At 37.8% G+C, this 22369-nt stretch overlaps 3 protein-coding genes across 5 annotated transcripts in view; 1 reads left to right on the top strand and 2 right to left on the bottom strand.

Moving 5' to 3' along the window:
- ccka (cholecystokinin a) overlaps positions 1-5797 on the top strand; it is a 49295-nt gene extending 43498 nt beyond the window's left edge. The window contains exons 1-3 of one of the 3 annotated variants that reach the window (XM_079626362.1): positions 3342-4185; positions 4971-5213; positions 5366-5797. In XM_079626362.1, coding sequence (XP_079482488.1) covers positions 4973-5213; positions 5366-5496 — 372 coding nt within the window. In that variant the 5' untranslated portion in view covers positions 3342-4185; positions 4971-4972 and the 3' untranslated portion in view covers positions 5497-5797. Of the gene's footprint in view, positions 1-3341; positions 4186-4214; positions 5214-5365 lie in introns of those variants that run through there. The other 2 variants (XM_079626363.1, XM_079626361.1) reach the window with 2 other exon arrangements.
- Positions 5798-9620: 3823 nt separating this feature from the next.
- On the bottom strand, positions 9621-17500 carry LOC307005713 (trafficking kinesin-binding protein 1-like). The gene is made up of 3 exons (XM_079626108.1): positions 17450-17500; positions 15567-15655; positions 9621-12127 (listed from the first exon to the last, which is right to left on the bottom strand). The coding sequence occupies exon 3, from the start codon at positions 12091-12093 to the stop codon at positions 11377-11379; it is 717 nt and encodes a 238-aa protein (XP_079482234.1). The 5' UTR covers positions 12094-12127; positions 15567-15655; positions 17450-17500; the 3' UTR covers positions 9621-11376.
- The window catches only part of LOC307005710 (trafficking kinesin-binding protein 1-like), a gene marked incomplete at its 3' end in the record, with an annotated part of 36022 nt that continues 31098 nt past the window's right edge, over positions 17446-22369 (bottom strand). Inside the window, exons 14-15 of the mRNA XM_079626098.1 lie at positions 19438-19773; positions 17446-17552 (exon numbers count right to left, since the gene is read on the bottom strand). Coding sequence (XP_079482224.1) covers positions 17446-17552; positions 19438-19773 — 443 coding nt within the window. The remainder of the gene's footprint in view (positions 17553-19437; positions 19774-22369) is intronic.

Below are 22369 nucleotides of genomic sequence, written 5' to 3' on the forward strand. Positions count from 1 at the left end.
ACGGTTAGAAGATGGCGGTGTCTCATGAGACCATGTTATTTGTACACACTGTGACTATACAAATCACAACATGTAAATAGGAAAATGTTGCCGTTATTTTGTCACTTATTGGGAGCAGTATGCTGGAGCCGTTTACCTCCAGTATTTGTGCTAAGCTAGGCTAGCGGTGGGTGCGTCAGACAGAGTTACGGCACCATAGGAGATGAAAAGGGTATGTATGGACTTATCTAACTCTGGGGGATACGGTGAATAAGCTAAAGTCCCCAAAAGTCGGTGTGTTCCTTTAAAGGATTGTTAAACTGTATAAATTAGGTCAACCGGAACCTATAGGAACACTTCCCATAACCTCCGATGTACTTGATACAACGTAAGAGGAGTGGCATCAACATTCTTATCCTTAGGTTACCGTAGGCAGCCGAATCTGGTCCATATCCACACCTGAACATGGAGATAACCACAACAGCGCAGAACAGACAATTAGACGAGCCCTAGAGACAGATCCCCTGTGAGGACCTCTTCAAGTAAACAGCCATCAGCACAGACCCTCAGTGAAGACCGCGAGAACCAGACAAGTCTGCACACCTAATGGCCAGCTTCAACTCCCATCCCACCAAATGTTGCCGTAATATCTCCCGATCATCAAGCAGAAGGAACTAGATTAAGTATTCTGAATTATATCAATCCACAATCTGACTTGTGATGCAGCCAGGAATTAAACCACACCATGTTCATTTGTCTGGCCGGAAAAGAACTGCCCCCCCCCCCCCGACTAGCCTGGTTTCTCCCAAGGTTTTTTTACTCCATTTCTGTCACAGATGGAGTTTGGGATCTATGCCACTGTCGCCTTTTGTTTTGCTTATTGGGGAGACTTAATATTCAACAATATTATTGATTTGCCTGCACTGACACTATTGGATGAGAACCGAACTGAGCTGGATGATGACATCACTGTTTTCTCCAGAGCGGCTTTATAGACAAATTGAACTCATTCCATAATTGATGAACTTTACATAGTCATGGAACTGAACTGAATCAACACTGAACTGATTTCAACTGAATAATGACTATTTACTGTTGTCTTTAGAGCTGCTTTACAGCCGATTTTAATTCTGTTTGCATCGTTTATTTCCTGTTTATCACTGTAACGCTGTTTTTAAACAATCTGTATTGTACAAAGCGCTAAATAAATAAAGGTGACTTGACTATATGGATAATGATAGTAGAAAATTATTATTATAACTATAATGTCAGTTATCTTGTGCATTTGGTGTCAGGTTATGGAGATGATCCTAACTACACATAGGAAACAATACAATAGCCTTTAAAGCTGATCGTTTTAAATGGAAAGATAATGTTGAAAAACTGCAATAAAAGTACACAACAAACAATAGTAAATGAATAAACAACACGATCTCATGATAGTGCGTATCTATACGACGAATGTTATTTCTCGTACCATCTATACACCAAATTTATTTAAATTTTTTTGCGTGCATATGATATGCGCATAAAACTGCGTATCATGTGCACGCAAAAACTATTTTTGTCGTATAAATGGCACGAGAAATAACATTCGTCGTATAGATACGCACTTTCATGAGATCGGGCTGGAATAAACCACATTGCACAAAAGATATTCTGAGAGTTTATTTCTTCCCAGACCCCATGTGTACAGCTGTGAGAATAACACTGTGAATGATTTAAATACAATTTTCTTTTTCATTCCTACAGACAAATTAAAACATTAACAGTGAATGTTGGAAGTCATCCTGATGCTCAGCACAGTTTGCTGACATCTGGGCTGCAGAATGGTTGTTCTTTGCAGAAGATGGCTTCAGTGCGAACATTATTGGATCAGAATATTCATTCAGTGTTGTTCCCACCTGGAAGATATAAAACATAAGATATAATTTAGACATGTTTCCAGTTGCCTTGGTATTAGTACTAAAATCAACTTGCATTTTAAATCCAACCATATAACTTCAAAACGAATAGTCTGTTCTACATTTGTTCTAATAATCCCTCAAGAGAAAACCATTATAACTGATCATTATAAATCATTGTTCATTTTGCTTTGTAGAGTCTAGACTCTCAAACACAAGTGGATGTTTATATACACACCATTTTGAGGAGTAGGTAATCAAGTCCCCATCAAACCCACGATGAAAACACACAGAAATGCACTTAGAAAAGAGACACACAGCCTCATTGAGACTTGAAACGTAGCATCCTTTCCATTTTATGACTCACGATTACATGCGTCATTCACTGACAATAAATAGTTTAACCAAATATTTCTGAGCAAAGTATTAGACGTGGAGTTTGTAGCTAATAAAACTAAATGCTAATATTTTTAAATACTGAAAACAAAACTTGGCAACACTTTACAATACGTATAAAGTACTTACAACTCATGTGCAAACTATTAGTTTATAGTTAATTAATAGTTTATAAACTGTAGTTGATACATTAATAGACTATATACAAATAGTGAGGTTTTTTTTTTTAATTAGCCTAATACATAGGTTAGTTGAAATATATATATAAAGTGAGTATAAACTATTTGGACTGTGATATTATCATTACTCAACCAGTTGAAATAGCGCTGTTAAACATCTGTCAGGCAGAAGTAATTCCTAAGCTTACAGCAGATATAAGCTTGAGGCTGATCATGTGAACATACTGCATTTACCTTCATCCCCATGATGGAGTCAATCCTCTCGAAGACAGACTGAGTGGTTGCCTGAAGTCTTGTGGAGAACTGTGCCTTATTTTCTCATAGCCGGGTGTTCAGTGGGTGTTCTGCATTCAAAGAGCAAAGGACCGGCAGAGTCGGACGAATTCAATGAGCACTTTCTCTTTTTCTTTCTTCTCTTTAGTGTTATATTCAGTTTCTATTCCATTATAAGATTCCATCTTATATGCTACAGATGTAGTATTGCATTACATGCTATGAAAGTGTGCGTGGAACAGGGTCTGTTTACCAAAATGGAAAACAATAAGCATCTAATTATCAAGGCATTATGAATAAATTGCCTGCCATGCATTTATCATCTAAAACCATGATCAAAACTATTAACTAGTTGCTTATTAGCATGCATACTATGATATTTGCTGTTTATTAGTACTTATAAAGCACACATTAGGGCCTTATTCTGTATGACCATATTATACATCCCTTAATCCTACCTATTAATAAGCAGTAATTATGTGTTATTTGAGGCAAAAGTCTTAGTTAAAATGAGTTAATAGTGAGAATTGGACCCTAATCTAAAGTGTGACCAAATATTTTTGGTACACTAGTTTAGGGTCCAATTCTCACTATTAACTAGTTGCTTATTGTGCATATTATGACATTGGCTGTTTCTGTACTTATAAAGCACATATTACCTTATTCTTTCTGCATGACCATATTCTACATCCCTTAATCTTACCCAATACATATAGCAACTATCTAGTAATAATCAGTAATTAAGAGTTTAATGAGGCAAAAGTCAGTTAATAGTGAGATTTTGGACACTAAACTAAAGTGTGACCATCAAATAATTGATTAATTATGATTTATTAATTTAACTACTATTATATTAATGTTATAAATATTAATGTCAAGGCCTTTTTGTTTGCTTTTGCACGATAAAAAATGTTTGTATGATGGGTCGTCACTTGCATGTCCTATTTAAAATCTGAATACTGAGGTAAAAATAGCTAAGTGTCACTGGAATAAGTGTCAAGCACAGTGCAGTGCACAATAAAGACATCAGTATCCATAACATCAAAATGTGCATCCTATGGTCCATGGCCATAGAGGGATGGACTCTTGTAGGGAGGAGTAAACTCAGTTGTTGTGGAGGTGTGTGCATATGTGTAATTAGGATGGTGACCTCTGGAGATCCCTCGGTCCCCTTGAGTGACAATGTCACAATCTGTATCCTGTGAGAATACCTCGCTGCTCTCGGATCTGCGTCAAGCTTGCGCAAATACACAACCTCATTCATATACACAGACAGCGGGATTGCGCCTGTCACTACGTGGGTCAAACAGAGCCAGCCCACTCAGAGCGCTATTTAAGGGCCTCTCTTGCACAGTGCAGCGAAGTTGTGCAAGCACACTTGTTCTGCAGTCAGCGTGTGTTCTCCATCTCTCTCTCTCTCCTCCTCCTCCTCTCTGCCAGAGTTTCACCTGAAGGTACGATCTCAATTTTGTTCTTAGTTTTGAATGTGGAGTATTGCATGCTTACACCGGCTGTTGCATTTATTGTGTGAAATCATTTGATTTATTTATTTTAACACGTCATTGTATGAAATATATTGTGAAATATTTCAAATGTGTGCTTGTGTGTGGCATGTGCTAAAATTTTGACATTTAATTTGTAGATTTTAATGAAAACTACGAAGATGTGAAGTGAGTGAATGAGATTCACGAGTGATGCAGTTTCTATTTTGTTATAATAATTGAGAAATTGGATCTATTTAAAATTCCTTTTGCTGTTGCTTCTTGGCTTGAATCCAGTTAGGCTTATTTTGTCCTCAAGCACAATTTTTCCAGTCTGAACGACTTCATTGTTTGACAATGATGAATGAAAAAAAAAAAGTGGTTAAGTAAAATTTTGGGAACCCAGAAAACATCTTGGGGAAATGGGTTTTATTTGAACCACGTGTACTAAACGGAAAAACAAAGAGCTTAGATCTACCCCTATTAAAAATTGCATTTAGTCCATCTATCAGATGTTGAATACAAATGTATTTACTTTTGTTTGGTCCATAAATGTGTAGGATTTAGTATTTTGGGGTTGAGGCAGGAATTTTATTTTAGCAATCATTATTAATTAGTTTGGTGGTGGTGGATTTTAATGTTTGATTTTTTTTCAGGTTAAATCATTTAAAAAGCAGCTCACTAGCCTTAACATAAAAATGTATGTAATAGGTTTGAAAAGCGACATGAAAGCTCTAACATGTGTGTGTATGTTTCAGCTATGAACACTGGGATCTGTGTGTGCGTGCTGCTGGCTGCCCTCTCCACCAGCAGTTGCTTTTCTCTCCCGACACATTCAGAAGATGGAGTTCAGTCTGATCTGGGGACCATAGCGAAACACACACGCCACACCCGTGCAGCGCCGTCCAGTGGACAGCTGAGCCTTCTGTCGAAACAAGACGATGATGAAGAACCCCGCAGCAGCTTGACTGAACTACTGGCCAGAATCATCTCCACCAAAGGTGGAATTCCTCTTTCAAATGGCTTCATTTTATATTTATAGAACTTTTTATCAATCGTGCTTCCTGCTTATTATGTTATATGGTATAAACAATGATCAGAACTCACAAGCATACATTATAGTCATTCATATAGTCTTTGTCCTTCCATGCAGGCACATACCGCAGAAGTCCCTCTCCGAATAGCAGGTCCATGGGCTCCCCTCACAGAATAAAGGACAGAGATTACCTGGGATGGATGGATTTTGGCCGACGGAGCGCAGAAGAGTACGAATACTCCTCATAAGACCCATTCAACCACTGACATGAATCAACCTGATTAGCCAGTCATCTGTACAGAGTCACTCATTTTAATGTCAATCAATCACAGTCTGAGCTCGGTCTGATGTAAATTTGTTTGTACAATGGAGATGATGCAATATATCAATACGCGTGTCCATCTATGTACATTTATTTTGCAGAAAAAAAACCAGAGTGAGAATGTAGTCTCTACTGCTTTTATTCTCATAACTCATGTATATATGATTTTGTCCTCAGACATATCACAGATGTCTATGAATAAATCATTGCCTTAACTCACTCATCCGAACTCCGTGTGGTGTAAACTTTTTTTGAGACAGAGAAATTGCATTTTTGGAATATTAAACAACAGCAACATATAAAACTACAGAAAAACGACAAGAAAATTGTTAGGGTAAAAAAAACTAAATCAGCAGCTGAGGCCATTTTGTCCATTATAATGTTTCTTGATCAATATTACATCCATATTAGCTTATATTAGTATGTAGCTTTGAATAACTATCTCAGCTGAATCCACCACAGCTCAGTGAAGCCATTTGTGTGGCGTTGAGGGACCAGGCTGACGGATTACTGTTAATGATCTTATTATGAAAGCTTTCTCTTATTTGAAAGCTGAATTACAGCACTAGTGCCACGAGTAGCCTTCAAATCCAATTGTCTTCCCATTGCTCGAGGGACAGATTAGAGTTCAGGCAATAATACCCGATTCTGCTGTAGAAGAGAACAGGGTGAGAAACGGAGAGAGAAACACATGCAGACGGTAAGATGGGGAGACAGCGCTCCACGGTTTATTGCGCAAAACACTTGAGGTAGCACATAATGGATGAATCGTAGGCTGATGATTGCGAGCAAATGAAGGGCTACACCAAACAAAAAGAGCCATTATGCCACAGGTGTGCCCTAGTGAAAGAGATTTCATTCTGTTAGACGATATAAAGTGAACCAATAAATGCTCGCTTACACACACAGTGCCAAACATGAAAAGGTTTGCAACCAGGGCAATTAAATGTGTTCTGGCAATGTAGATACATTGTCTGAGCCAACTAGCCAATTCTCTTATTTCCCCCTCGCTCGTACATAGACATCTGCATCTTTGAAGTCTCTTCACTGACTCAACTATCAGCTGACTGATACTAAAGAGTTTGGCTTTGCCTTATTGATCACAGGTAGGGTAACCTTAAAATTCTCTTGGTGAATAAAACAAGGCCTACAGAACAGTAGCATATGCTTAGCAATTAGTCTGGCACTAAAATGGCACTTCCTGTATCTATGTCTTGTCCATCATATTTAAATTTCCTTTATAATATAACAGCATATTAGATATAACTACGACCTTATGTGATTAACTTACAATTCACTTACTCTTTTTACCCAATGACTTAATTTAGTTTAATAAATTATGATGAGGTGTATGATGTATGACTGAATGTAACAAATTGACAGATTATTCGGCAGAAATTATGACGTATGAATTGTACACTGAGATTTAGTTCTTGGTTCTGGGGTTTGTTAAAATCCCTAATCCAAAGTATGAGTTTTTGTTTCAGTGTTTTTGTTTAGACATTTTTCAGTGTCTATCCAAACACACAAATATGGAAAATGTGTGGCATTAATTTACTGCCTAACATGTTGTGGATGTAACCACATATTCAACGTTAAGAGCAAACTTTATTTAGGTTGCAGTCCTGGCTGAAAATCTTGGAAGTCAGGAAACCAGACCTGGATATTGTTCTTAAACTCAAGCTTCTCTTCTTCAGAGGGTTTAGATTCCGGAACTTTTAAAAGAATTACAAACTTGTTATGGACAAGTGGTAGTAATTTAACAAGTGAATGTGAATACATATTCAAGATTATGAGCAAACAATATCTGTTGTAGTTGCAGCTCTGGCTGAAGTTCTTACCCTTAAAGTCGGGAAACCAGTCCTGGAGCTTCCTCCTGAACTCAGCATTCTCTTCAGCTGATAGTTTTACTAAAAGGGTTCATGCAGAAAATGTTACTACACATTTTGCATATTATTCATTGGCTGAATAAAACATAGGCTACGTTAACATGTTGTGAAATATCCAGATCATCCTTAAATACTAATTTTCGGTGTTCCTACCTTGAAAATTTGGAAACCAGTTCTTTAGTTTCTCATGAAACAGAGAACGACTGCTTTCAATGTCCCTTCCGATGTTATCCATCGCTTGATCAGTTGGGGTTATACAAATCACTGTGAATGTATTTGACTTTATACTCAAATATCAACTCTATATCAATTCTCTTTTAGCTTTCAATCAACTAACACACTACACACAAAAACAGTCTTTTATACTAAGTTGTGCTACAATGACATCATAATGTCTGTGAACATTCCACAGAATCCTGCCACAAGACATAGGTGCCAACATTTCTCACAAACCTTTATGCACATTTACATTATTCAGAGCCTAGGCTACATATTGTCAACCAATATCAAACTAGTGCCCCCCACCTTCACACACATTATATACAAGAGACAAAGACCTTCCATTGACTTATTATTTTCTGTCCCATAAACCTAACCCCCTAAAAATGTTCACTTAGACAACTGTATGAGGAATACGTGCATTTTGCATAGGATTGGAAGGTGAGAGTTAGGCTGAATCCGAAATAGACCCTTATACTCACACATAGGGCATTACTTGAGGGTACAGCAATTTGTAGTGGTGTCTGAAACCACAGTGGACTTTATTGAGTGCACTCATTCAATCCCACATTTCGCTCACTAGTTTTCATTTACTCCAAGTGAACTGTACTAACTGGACTAACGTAGGGAATTGTGATTGAGGGTTTAGGGGGCGATTTTGGATCCAGCCTTAATCTTGAGTGATCTGCTATGTGGATGGATGGTTGTTATCAAGAAGTATCAGACCACTAAAGTATTCCAGAGAGCCATGTAGCCTAATTTATGCTGTAGGATGCAGGTGGTGTTTTAATTTAGTGGATAATCATCCATTTCCTTCTCAACCAATTTACAATTGGACAACTGAACTACGACTCATGCTTGTTTATTTCTCTCACTCATCAACGGTGAACATTTTCCTTTCAGTGGGCAACAATTATTTTAAAAAAATGAAGTTGAAATGATGCAGACTGCTGACTTCACGCTTCAGCATAAACATATACCAATCCTTGGAGCTCACAGTAAGTCTGTGATTTCAAAATTCATCTTTGTAAAAGTTCCTCTATGGGAAAAAGAATGATATGTGCATGCGTTTGATTGTGCGCCTTCACAAAGTGGATCAATATAAAATAAAAAAATAGCGGTTAACACATATTCCACATATATTCTAACTACACAACTATCAATGTACTTTTATTTGCCTGTTAAAGTTTTTACAGTTGAAAATTGTTTAGGTTTGGTGTTTGGATTAAGAGGTCTGACTTTAAATAGTAAAAATGTAACTAAACATATCTATGAATATAAAGGATGTATACATTTTACATTTCTACAGCTGTACAATAGCTCCATAATTGGTCATATCTTAAGTTTATGAAGAAAAATATTGGGCCACTCTGAACAATCTTGCAGGAACAGTCTTGAATTTGTGAGTTCACAATAACTTGCCGTGTTTCTATGGAAACCCTCTTCAGCTAGAGAATGTCATCTGAATATCATCACATTGTTAGTAAATAGCCGGTGCTCTTCAACAGTAAGTGGCCTGTTGATCAGTCAGCTGTGGTCTGGTCACAAGCATCTACTCCATGCAAATGTGCAAGACAAGGGCCCTAAGGGGTTTCTGTCAGCACAAGATCAAACAATGACAAATTCAGAAACGTGAACTGGCATATTTTGGACTTTGGATCTACGCAATATGGAAATATGTTTGAAGGGACCATAATTTATAACTGAATCAGCTATGCCACTGAATCCAGGTGATAGGGAACATTTTTTTTATTTGGTGTTGCAAACACAAATGTAGAGCTGTTCTGCATGCTCAATGTTGGTGAAACACTCCCTCTTGTGGTCAACAAGGCTAGTGCATCTCATGCTTTCTAAATAATGTTTAGAACGGATATTTGTGTACATATACTTGAACAAAGACCCGATAGCATCAAAATAAGACAACCGACACAAAATTATCGCAACTGGTTTATTGATCCTGCAAAGGGGAGCTTCTAAAATTCATGAACAAAAACTCCACTTTTCACCAGTGTCAAGTTGTCATTGCTTTTCCATTTTCTCATTTTTATTCCCTTCAAGTTTATTTTTTTTTATTTTTTTTTTATATATATAAAAAGTTAGCATGTTTAAATTCTTTGCATATTTACCATTTACAATATACAAATAAAATGTCCTTTCTAATGAAATAAACACCATTGAAATCAATGACCAGTCATGGCAGATACCTCTGAAACACATTCAACAAAGGTCATGCTATGATTAAATGCGCACACACAAATACGCACACATTTTCATCTAACAAACTTGATTTGCCTGAACTAAAAGAAAAAATACCTTTTCTTTAGACCGACTCATGCACTTTCAACTGTATATGCATCCTCGACAATGCATCAAATACAATATATCTTTCAAAAATCTGCATCGTCAGGTAAAAACAACTGTTAAGTCAATACATCACACATAGTTACAGTGTGTATGCCAGTGCATACTGTGGCAGGTGAAGCCATTATGATTCAGTCTGTCAAAAAAAAAGAAGAAGAAAAAAGAATCAGGCACTATGAATGACTTCCTATTGCACCCTTGAAATCTTTAAAGCTCACAATACATACTTCACTTGCTTTACATACGACACGTATCAGTCAGTAGGTTCCAAAACCACAGCAGATGTACAGTATTTTTTTGTCTTCGGTTCAACCTGACATCCTTTTGACCAATGAAATGTTTTGTGCAATTTTTCCATCAAGTCTTTGATACTGCAATTCCACACGCCATGTACATCCATACACATACACTAATAAATAATGTTGGTCTTCAACAAAAGGACACTAAAAACATGAACATGATTGTGTTTCAAGTTTAAACCTGCTGCAATTTCTTTACGCAGCCCCTTCACAGCCCTGTGGTCTCGGCTTCTCTCTGAAGTGTTTCAGTCAGTCGACTCTTGAGGATGTATAAAGCAGAGAGTTTGTGCTAATGTGCAAATGATCACCAATTCATGCCAACAGCGTTTATTACTGAACTGTGTTATTACACTGTAATTACTATCATATTATGCATTAATAAGCCATTTTAGACAATGAACATTACGCTGTAGTTATTTATTTGCCTGGACTAGACAGAGAAGGCTTCTGTGCAGGCATTTGTGCTTGGTAAAAGCAGATTTTCGGCACACTATAGGGGCTTGATAAAAAGCTGTATGTCATGGCCTTTTAAAAAGTGCCAAATCAGACCACATAATAAATAAGAAATGACAATACTTCATTGTTCACCAATGTCTGGGTTACCATTAGCATTAAGGTGCTATCAGTGCTCTTGCTAGCATCAAAAAACTAACAAATCTTGAAATGTCACATGGGAAGACCAGATTCAGAACAAGAAAAAAAAAAAAGTGAAAAAAATAATAATTTGGGGGCATGAATTTTCTGCTCAGTTTGTATGCTACATTTTCTCACAGCCAGCAAGTGCAAATTGTCACACAACGACAAAAGCTTGGAATATGCCCCAAGCTATGTGACAATGCTGAATGAATTGTACTGTATATGTTGGTCAGACGGAGAGAAGTAGACAAAAAAGAGGTTGTTATATCAACTGTTATAACAAAATAATCTATACAAATATCATCTTAATAACAGGCACTCGAGTTGTCGCGAGAATGATATACTGTATCAATGCAAATTTAAACAAATAAAAGGCAAAAGGGGACGACAGAGAGGCAACATTCACTTTTCATTGAGGCTAGTTTGTCTTGGTGGCCCATGGACCAATAGCAGGTCCTCACTGGGAGGCCCTGCGCCCTTCATAGCCATACTAGCCCCAACCATAGCTGGGTAACTGCGGTTTCGTCTCATCCCTGAGTTCAGCACTGGCAGTCCCCCGATAGGGGAGGTCACAACAGCGTGGGCTCCGAATGGCGGTCCTGGGGCCAATGTTCTGGGAGCTAGGCTAAACCTCTTTACCTTGTCCACAAGTCTCAGATTCTGCACACTGACTTCAGTCTGACTCTGTGTGTCCGTTTCAGCCCTTTCGTCCGCCTCCCGCACTTCCTTTAGAATCGAGCTGGCTGGCCGTGAAGCCAGGAAGGTTTCGTAGGGGGGGTCTGAGGGGCTGTAGTCTACAGGGAGCACAGGTCTGGTGGGTTTGGACTTGCTGGGGGAGTTTGGAGGGGTGGAAGGGAGCGTGTCTGGACAGGGGTGTAAGGGGTGGGCAGTGTGTGATGAGCAGGGGTCTGGTGGAGGGGCTCGATCCGCCCGGTCCCAACTGAGAGGGTTATAGACAGCAGAAGATATACCTCTCTCCTGCAGGAGGCGCACAAGGCCCAAAGAGGTGCTGGTGGTCTTGGTTGAGTCGCGGAGGTTGGTGAAACTCTCCGCCAGGCTGAGGCGACGAGGCGTGCAGGGGGTGGACACAGGGGTTGAGCGCAGACTGCTGCTGGACATCACGCAGGTAGTCAGTGATGGACCAGACACAAGACTGAGAAAGAAACACTCGGTTAGTTCGCATTATCGGGCTATATAAGCCACAAGCCAAACCATGCAATGGTAACTCTGTGAACACGATTAATCAAACTGAAATATTCAATCCAATTCAGGAACATTTTGCTCACAAGAAAAACAATTGGTTAGTGTTTGCAACATAACTGGGACATATACGTTTTGGATTGCGAGAGTTTAGATTTTCTTTTTTATATAATACATTATAATGTGGCCCCAATACTAAATTAATTAAAGGAGAACTCCGGCGCAAAATGAACCTTTGGTCTAATTACACATTGTTACCTAGTCAACCGTTATCTGAGATTTGTTTTCATGATTATCGAATGTAAATAGTTTTATCTCTAAAAAAAGTTTAGCCTATAACGCTAGTATAACGCTAGTATATGGGGCATTGAGTAATGACAAATAAAAATCGCTTGTTAATACCACTAACAAGGCTCAAAATAGCCTCACACTAACAAGCCTCTGGACACTTACACCGTTCTCAATGCTTCGGTTTGCATGTAGGGACCCTCATTATGCTACCGTGTTAGTGTGGGGCTATTTTGAGCCTTGTTAGTGGTATTAACAAGCGATTTTTATTTGTCATTACTCAATGCCCCATATACTAGCGTTATACTAGCGTTATAGGCTAAACTGTTTTTAGAGATAAAACTATTTACATTCGATAATCATGAAAACAAATCTCAGATAATGGTTGACTAGGTAACAATGTGTACTGTAATTAGACCAAAGGTTCATTTTGCGCCGGAGTTCTCCTTTAAGGCTACATGATTTGGGCAGGCTTTCATTAAAGCAGAATTTACTACGAATCGAGTCGAGCATTTTATGCAAGAACACCATGTCCTGCTTTACTTTGAAACATGCAGTGGATACATTTACTTAATTAAATTGTGGTCTTTGCGGTTTGATTTTTGCACAAAGCCATATCACGATTTTAGTTTTTATTTTAAATAATTATGCAGCCCCAATATGAATTTCAATGCATAAAAGGACTTTACGATATATTAAACCAATTGGCATCTTCAAATAAATTATGCCTTGTTTCAGAACTACATTTAATTACTTTTATTGGTAACCACAGGTGTACGAATTATTATGCTTTTTTTTTTTTTTTTGGCAAATACTCTTATCCAAAGCAACTTGCATTACTTTCAAAGTATATATTTTTTGTCTTGCTTTTCTTTTTTTTCTACATTTCTTGCATTCCCTGAAAATCGAACCCATGTCCTTGGCGTTAATAGCACCTTGTTCTACTCTTTGAGCTACAGGAACGCCATTGATCTATTTTAATATCTAATGCAATGGCATTCAGACATTATCATTTTGAAGGCAAATTCTTTTGATTATAGATTAACAGCTTTAAAAAAAATTCCTCATGCACTACAATCAGTGGCGGACTGGGACAATAATTCAGGCCGGGAATTTGACTCCACTGCCAGGCCACCTCTGCTGCTGCAGTCACCACCACCCTATTCATGTAATCTACTGGACTGATAAACTTGTAGGCTAACCCTATTAATGTAACAGGTAGACTACCAGATGCAATAATATATATAAAAAAATAACCCTTACAAACTCACTAGGAATACACCATTTATACTACCAAACCAATGACAAATAGAAAATTGCCTTAAATTGGTAAAATAAATAAATAAACAAACAAACATTGTAGGCTACATATTGTAGACTAGAAATGAAAAATCTAAATAACTAACACTGTATTCTTTTCCATACCATCTACTTGATTTATTTATTATTTAAACAATTTGACCCAATAACACTATTCTGTCTACTTTTTATACATTTTTATTTATTATATTAAAAATATGCTACATGTAGACGAAACGAGACTTGACACAGCACCACTTACATATTGTTGCTCGTTTGTTGGTTTAATTTTATCTATTGTGATTATCTAAGTGATTTGTATGTAGTGTTAATTTTGTCACCTATTTTTAATTTAGTCTTAGTCTTGTGCCAAGTGTCTTAGTTAGTCTTAGTTTTAGTCAACTAAAAGTCTCGTCATTTTAGTCTAGTTTTAGTCAAAAGAAACTCAAGGTATCTTAGTCAAGTTTTAGTCGACTAAAAGTCTCGTTATTTTAGTCAAATTTTAATTAGTCGTCTAATTTTAGTCAAAAGAAACTCAATATTTCTAAGTTTTAGTTAAAACATTTTAGTCTTTTTTTTAAATAACAAATTATTTCTGAGATTATTTCTAATAACCATTTCAGTCAAATAGTGTTTCACACATCTCAAATATTGGTTAAATGTCATAATTACCTGAAAAAAATGTAATAGATCTTTTTAATGCAACTATTTTTTAACATTAATCTGTTCATAACAGATGAATATCCTATCTCCTGATGATGGCAAGTAGAGACGATTGGAGACGAAAATGAAGAGAGATTTTATCTTAGTTTTTATTTTATGCAAAACATTCTCGTCTTTTTTCGTCAACAATAATGCATGTTAATTTAGTCTTAGTCAGCGTTTTTGGACATTGGTGCAGTCTCGTCATGGAAAAAAAGGTCGTTGACGAACATTTTTAGTCTCGTCTCGTCTGACGAAATTAACACTATTTGGATGAAAGCGTTTATCTGCCAAATTATTACAAATATAATGTAAATGTAATCTTGACCGACCTGTTCCCTTACTGGCAAACATGGCTGAGATTTTGCAGCAGCTTGCCGAGTCTGTGGTCAGGGCTTTTTTCCTTTTTAAACGCTCCCTCTCTGCTCCTCCTTTGCGTTTACGCTCCATTTTTTGAACTATTTAGTCAGATATTAGGCAGTGCTTCGTGACGTTGGGTGGGATTGTCATTTTCACTCCGCCATTATGATTCGTCGATTGAGAGATCCGTCAATTAATTCGTAGTTGCACACCAGCCTATCCAACGCATTCTCATCCTAGGGCGTCATATACTGACACTTTTGACAAATATCTGCGTCTCATATTGACGCTAAAGGGTGCCATGTGCGTTGGATGTAAACGATTTGTCAAAGCGTCAGTATATGACGCCTTGGGATGAGATCGGGCTGATCGTCTGCCGGCAGGCCTTTTTTTTTTTTTTTTTTTTTTTTTTTTTTTTTTTTTTTTTTTGGGCAGCCGGCAGGCCAGAACGACCGTCAGGCCACCGGGAAATGTCCCGGTGCTCCCGATGGCCAGTCCGCCCCTGACTACAATGTCCCATTGTTTACAGTACACACACGCATAGATACAACCATAGATTTATACACCGTATGTATTATCAGTCACATCATACTGCATTAGTCTCCCACAAAAAAGTTTCTGGTGTTAGTTGAGAAACATCCTACAGGTCAGTTAGGACATTAGAGTGGTTTGGTTAGAGAACAGCATACTCCCATGACACAAGTTTTAATTAGGACTAGGCAGGTCATGCTATTCATCCTCACCCACAGGGGGTGCTGCTCAGTGAGTGTGCTCTAAGCCCGTCACCAGAACAACATGATAGAGAGCCGCCTCATCATCCTCGTCATATGACCTGCAGTAGGAGCCAATCACACAGCTGTACAGTATGGCTGCTATAGAGACAAGCTATTTGTCAGGTGCCTTTTCTCTGGCACCCTCAATTCAGATTGCAGGTTACACTGTTGAAGATTTTGTATGCTGGATTTATCCTGATATCTTATATGGAAAACCTGAATGATTTCAATAAATGTAAACTTAATTGAAACAAGTCCCACATTTTTGTAAAAGAGTTGCAATTAGGGTTGGGTATTGACACAAGTTTCACAATTCGATTTGATTCGAATTCGATTCACAAGTGCTTGATTTGATTCGATTATTATCCCCAACTGGTTTGATTCCACATCGATTCATTTGTGTATGTATGTATGTATGTATATATATATCAGGTATAGTACATGCCAATTTTTTGTAAAAAAAAAAAAACATACATACACCATTAAAGCTGTAAACTATACAGGGAAGTGCCGAGGAAGCCTCTGGAGTTGAAATTCAATTAAGCAGTCGACCAATTACAACAGACTGGGCTGTCTGACCAATCAGAGCAGAGTAGGCTCACGGAAAGGAGGGGTTTAGAGAGACTGGATCCTCAAACTAACCGTTTTCCGACTCTTTGAGGAACTGAGGTGATGTGGAATCTATATTATGAGGTAATTAGATACATGCACACCTATTGTAGGAGACCTCCAAAACAAAATTAGGAACCTTTAAAATAGCATAATAGGGGCACTTTAAAGGGTTAGTTCACCCAAAAATGAAAATAATGTCATTAATGACCCTCATGTCGTTCTAAGCCCGTAAGACCTCCGTTCATCTTCGGAACACAGTTTAAGATATTTTAGATTTAGTCCGAGAGCTTTCTGTCCCTCCATTGAAAATGTATATACAGTATACTGTCCATGTCCATAAAGGTAATAAAAACATCATCACAGTAGTCCATGTGACATCAGTGGGTTAGTTAGAAGTTTTTGAAGCATCGAAAATACTTTTTGGTCCAAAAATAACACAAAATAAGACTTTATTCAGCATTGTATTCTCTCCCGGGTCTGTTGTCAATCCTTCACAGTTACGCTGATGGCGTAAGACGCTGATGACGTGTTATCTGGTGCGCCCGAGCTTCATTTATAGACTGAGGGAAACGCACGCTGTAAAAGTGTCTCATCCGCGACATGCACATTAAGCACCATTAAAAAAATTATATCCACGCAAACAATGTAGAATAGCTTGAATATAGCGTGCGTCTCCCTCAGACTGTAAACGAAGCTCGGGCGCACCAGATAACACGTCATCAGCGTCTTACGTCAGCAGCGTCACTGCGGAGTCGTGAACGCAGATTCACAACAGACCCGGGAGAGAATACAATGCTGAATAAAGTCTTATTTTGTGTTATTTTTGGACCAAAAAGTATTTTTGATGCTTCAAAAACTTCTAACTAACCCACTGATGTCACATGGACTACTTTGATGATGTTTTTATTACCTTTCTGGACATGGACAGTATACCGTACATACATTTTCAATGGAGGGACAGAAAGCTCTCGGACTAAATCTAAAATATCTTAAACTGTGTTCCGAAGATGAACGGAGGTCTTACGGGCTTAGAACGACATGAGGGCGAGTCATTAATGACATTATTTTCATTTTTGGGTGAACTAACCCTTTAAGGGTACTGCCCAGTGACATGCAGTTGTAACCCTAAAGGTAACATTTTTGCACATATTTATGGCAGTGTATTTGTTAAAAGTGTCTGATATTATCTATGAACCAATAGTTGCTAGGAGGGTATTATGAGAAGACCACAGTGTATTTACCTGGGTGTGACTCTGGTGAGTTCATCTGTAGGGTGCAGAATCCTGCAGGTGGTGAAGGTGTACGTGGAGCTGGTGTGAGACATACATTTACCAGGAAAATGCACTGGGGAGAGCAAGAGAGGAGAGACAAACATCAGTACACAAAACCACAAACAAACTTAGAGATGGAATTAAAACTGCTTCAGGATCTGAGGAGACCTAATGCAATCTAATGGGGTATACTGCATAAATGTGACAGCAGAATTTGATTTGTTACATTTCCTTTCAAATCATGGGTTTGTGGTGGTATGATTCATCCTGATGCAGTTTTAAATAGATTCACACAGCAGGAGAGAAAAGTGGGAAAGAGGAACGATCAAACGGTGAAGTCCATTGTTATCAGCTGGCATTATGTTTCAATAATTCTCTGCAGAAAGAAACTGTAATTGTCATTAAAGGGATAGTTCACCCTAAAAAAAAAACTAAACTGAATAAAAACTAAATCACAAAACAAAACCAATATGCACAGCATGTATGTGAGCACGGTGTATAATTCTCCAGATAAACTGGGGCTGTCAGAGTATGTGTGTGTGTGTCTGACAAGCTTGACTCTGAAAGCATGTGGAGTGTGTTTATGTAGCTACATGTGGTGTCAATGTGACCTCTGTCCAGTGTCCAGAGTCTGTTCACTCACATGATTGCGACTCACACCTCCCCGTTTTTAATAGAACTCTGTAACATTATCCTTTAAAAGACACTGAGAACTCTAGCTGGATGTTACATGCTGGGGCTCCTGTTGGGACTGTGTGATGTGTGCTAAAGGCATGTGTGTGTGTGTGTGTTCTGCAGATAAGTATTAAACATCACACTCTGTGCCCTCAGGCTGGACGCCTGCCTAAATCTCACATACAGGTTTACCAGGGGACAAGTGGACTTGCGTGTGTGTGTGTGTGTGTGTGTGTGTGTGTGGAGAGAGTGAATAAATAAATGTTGTTTCCCCACCACCAGGCATTAAACTTTCTGACACAGCGTTCAGGTAATGCAGGTTAGAAAAGAGATTTAGCTGAGAAGAGTTTTTAAGATACTGGAAATTTAACGAGTGCTGAAAATGAGAATCAAGTCTAGAAGGCCACACTTATTCATAAGTATCTTAAAGTAGACCTATTATTTAATTAATCATAATTAAATGATAAAATATTTATATTTTACCATGGCAGTATATATGTTATACTATATTTTATGAATAATAATAATTAAGGCTGTCAAATCGATTAAAAAAGTTTGTAAATATATAATATATGTGTATATATATACACACATACCGTACACACATATTTACAAACTGCTATGTTAGATGCGATTAGTCGATTTGACAGCACTAATACTTCTACTAATAATAATTATAATAAGTTATAATAAGTTATGTCTAGACAGGATGATAATCAATCTTTGAACAATGAGCATTACAAACTCAAAAGTTGACATTACTGTAGTGATAATAATGGGGGTAGGGATTTAATAGTAATCAAATGTCAAAAAAAAAAAAAAAAGATTCTAAAATGTTTAGGGGTAAATATGACCCACACAGAAAGGTAACCCCTAGAATGCAGGTGATAAAGAAATTTGGTACTGCTGGTGGTACTTTATTTATCATAGATACTTTAATATTTAAAGTATTTTAACTAATACTTGATGTATTCTAGTTTCCATAGACTGATTTCTCATTTTTCAGCGCATTGATCAAGAGAGATGACAGGTAGAACGACAGTAAAATGTTTAAAAAAAGACTATACTCAAAAGAACATGGCAGCTGTCTTCATGGGTGAGGTAGTGGTTGGTGTGCAGTGGGTGTGTGGAGAGAACCAGCTCATCCTATAGACCCTCTCAGGCACTATACAACTGGGGCTTATGGGTACTCCACTGGGGCTTCGGTCTGTTTTATAGAGGCTTTTTGATCCCACCCCCCTAAGCCTGTCCGGAGGGTTAGTGAGGTTATGAGGGTCCCTCACCAGATGAGACCTCTTCCTCTCCAGCCTCCATTCGGTCTTGCCCCACTCCAGGGGTCCCTCCATTTTCTCTGAGCTGCTCTTCCTGGTTGTCAGGATTGTTGGCACGAGGTCGTCGTAAAGCAGGCGAGCAAGGCACAGAGCCCAGGTAAGAGGTAGAGACGGCGGATGGGGAATGCTGTCCTGACTCATCTTCCTCCAGGTCGGTGAATTGGTACACCTCCTCCAGGTCCAGCTCCAGCGTTCGGAAGCCCTTGGTCACGACGCCGGGCCGTGTGTCCAGGATGCCGCCCAGGTGTGGCTGCGCGAGCTGCTGCCATGCGTGCAGAGTGGCCGAACCTGAGGAACAGAGGAAACAAGAGCACAGATCAGGTACAAATTACAACAAATGCCACATAACACACAACATGTATATTGAGATCATGAACGCAAGGTGGCATTCATGAAGTGTGACATGAGATACATAAGAGCGATTGGACAAGAATTTCAGATCAGTCTGATTGATTTAAAATTAGCATCCATTGTAGTCCAAGAGAAAAGAGGCAGCATGAGATTGCTTGCCTCAGAAATGCATATCAAAATAAGAAAGTAATATTGGATGATTATTGAGCATGTGTCATATATATATATATATATATATATATATATATATATATATATAAATAAGCTGATTAAATGGCAAGTCCAGGAGAGTTTTAAGCAAACCTCTGTGATGCCAAGTGTGAAAACCAACTGGTTTCAATGCCGAGAACTGATCTGTTCATTTTTATGTAGAATTTGTCTGTGTTCCAATACATTTTAAAATAGATATATTTTCGAGGCAACCAGATGTGGAGATATACTGTATATTTAACAGCAGTCGTGATCACAGTTCTATATTCTTTCATAAATATTATTTGCAGAGTTATTTTAATTGCTTTTTGATTATAGTTACTCTTATAAAGTTACACTACATATGCTATTTCTATACTCAGTTGAATATGTGCGCTTGAAAAGGTTTACACAGAGCTACATTTCATGACATGCTAACTATGGACAGCCTAAAGCAAGAAAAGAAAGAGAAAAAGAAGGAGGGGGAAATTAAAGTTGTGTTTATTGGAGAGGTATAAACACGTTAAAAGACAAAAAGGTAAGAAAAGGAATTCAAACATCCAAACTGAAAACTGACAAGAGAGACAGTAGGAGTAAACAATGGTGAACACAATGGGGAAAACAGGGGCTCAAGTCAAATAATATTCCTCAGGAGCTAATCTGTCAGATTGCTTGTTAGTACCTTTGAAACATGTTTAAATATGTTAAGCAAATCAGAAGAAAACAGAGGAATCACTCAAGAAAATGCTTTAGAGTTTTCTGTAATTCCTAAGCTTTACTTTTGGGCAGGCAATGTCAGACTACTTTGCTCTATTAGCTATAACCAGCAGGGGGCGCTAGAGATGTAATTGTAAGATCACCACTGTAGCTGTAATCATGCAATATTATAATATTAAATAACATGACAAACTACAATCAGCTGTACCTGTTATATACAACTAAATGAATCCAATCACCTCTTTGTTGGTGTAAAACTGAAAAGATCCACCGAAAACGAGAAGGGAAAGATGTACAATCAACTTTGTTTTTGGCTTTCTGTAAACGGGCAACACCAATTTAAAAATGTGTCTTTTAAAATATGTACCATAAAGTGCATTGTGGGTAGTTTTTCAGTTTGCTGACTCAGTATTCACTCTCTCTATATAATGGTAAGTGGGATGTGTCTAAGGCCTTGACACGCTGGTTCAGGAGTGACAACTGCATTTACAAACAAGAACAAATCCTCTAATCGATCCATGTGTGTATGGAACACGACTCCATCCCGAAATTGCAATGATTGACACCGTGGTAACTATAGCAACGTTTTGGCATCTCATGTGCTATTTTTGACCAAAGTAATATTATAGCAACCAAAGACTCATTATGTTCTACAAGTGTTGACATGTCCACTTATTATAAGCGTTTTTTGGGCTTGGCTCATAAAGCAAATTTATGGATTTATTAAACTAGGAAGGTGCAAAATTAATGGTTATGTTTTCAATTTGAAGGATTTTGATTTATTTTGGCGTACAATGTGCTTGTTTGCTGTTTTTTCTAACAACCATAGCCATAACTCATTTGTGTTCCCAGATCTTATATTTTTTTGCACCATACATGGCAGAAGAGAGTCTTATGTGCGTTTAAATACATCATTAACAACTAGTTGTTCAGTTCAGCACAATGCATATCATTTTTGTAAGTGGGTCATTCCTACAGTGGATTTTGGACTGAGCAGGTTTGTTGAAAACCTTTTTAATATTCAATTATTTTTCAGTCTTGTCAGAGGGAGAAAATGTCTGTCTATCATTAAAAAAAACCTAATAACCCACATAAAATATTTACATTTCACATTCTGTGGAACTCGTTCAGCCCGTTACATTACATATTTACAATGCAACGTGTAACAGGGTGGACGTTTTAAGCTAATAAAGGCCATTACTCACCAAGAAAGAGCATGCAAGCAGAAGATTACCATTTAGAAAGAATTTTAATAGATATATCAAATCTATTAAAAAAACTTTTTCTCGTCCAGTATAAATTGACACAACAGGATGGACATGCTATGTTTTATGCTATTAGATAAATCAGCTAAAAAGAGTGAAAAGTTTATGAACGATTCTTACTTTTTTCGTGGAGTTGCTTTCCCTTGAAGTAATGATGTCACTTCTAGCAAGTCATGTAATTTAGGGCATACGCTTCAGATTTTAAAGGGTAAATCGCAACAATATAACAGGGTGGACTGGAGTTTGAGGGAAATAAACTCAGTTCATGGTTTAATATGCATCACAATAAATTGTATTGTATGTCAAAGATAATAAGTGCACATACTAATTCTTCAAAAAGTTGAGAAAACATGTTTGGGGAC

This window comes from Phoxinus phoxinus (assembly GCF_949152265.1).
Source record: "Phoxinus phoxinus genome assembly, chromosome: 10".
Classification (NCBI taxonomy): domain Eukaryota; kingdom Metazoa; phylum Chordata; class Actinopteri; order Cypriniformes; family Leuciscidae; genus Phoxinus; species Phoxinus phoxinus.

Coding starts and splice junctions, on each gene's coding strand:
- LOC307005713 (XM_079626108.1), bottom strand. CDS start 12,093: ATGTCCAGCAGCAGTCTGCGCTCAACCCCTGTGTCCACCCCCTGCACG.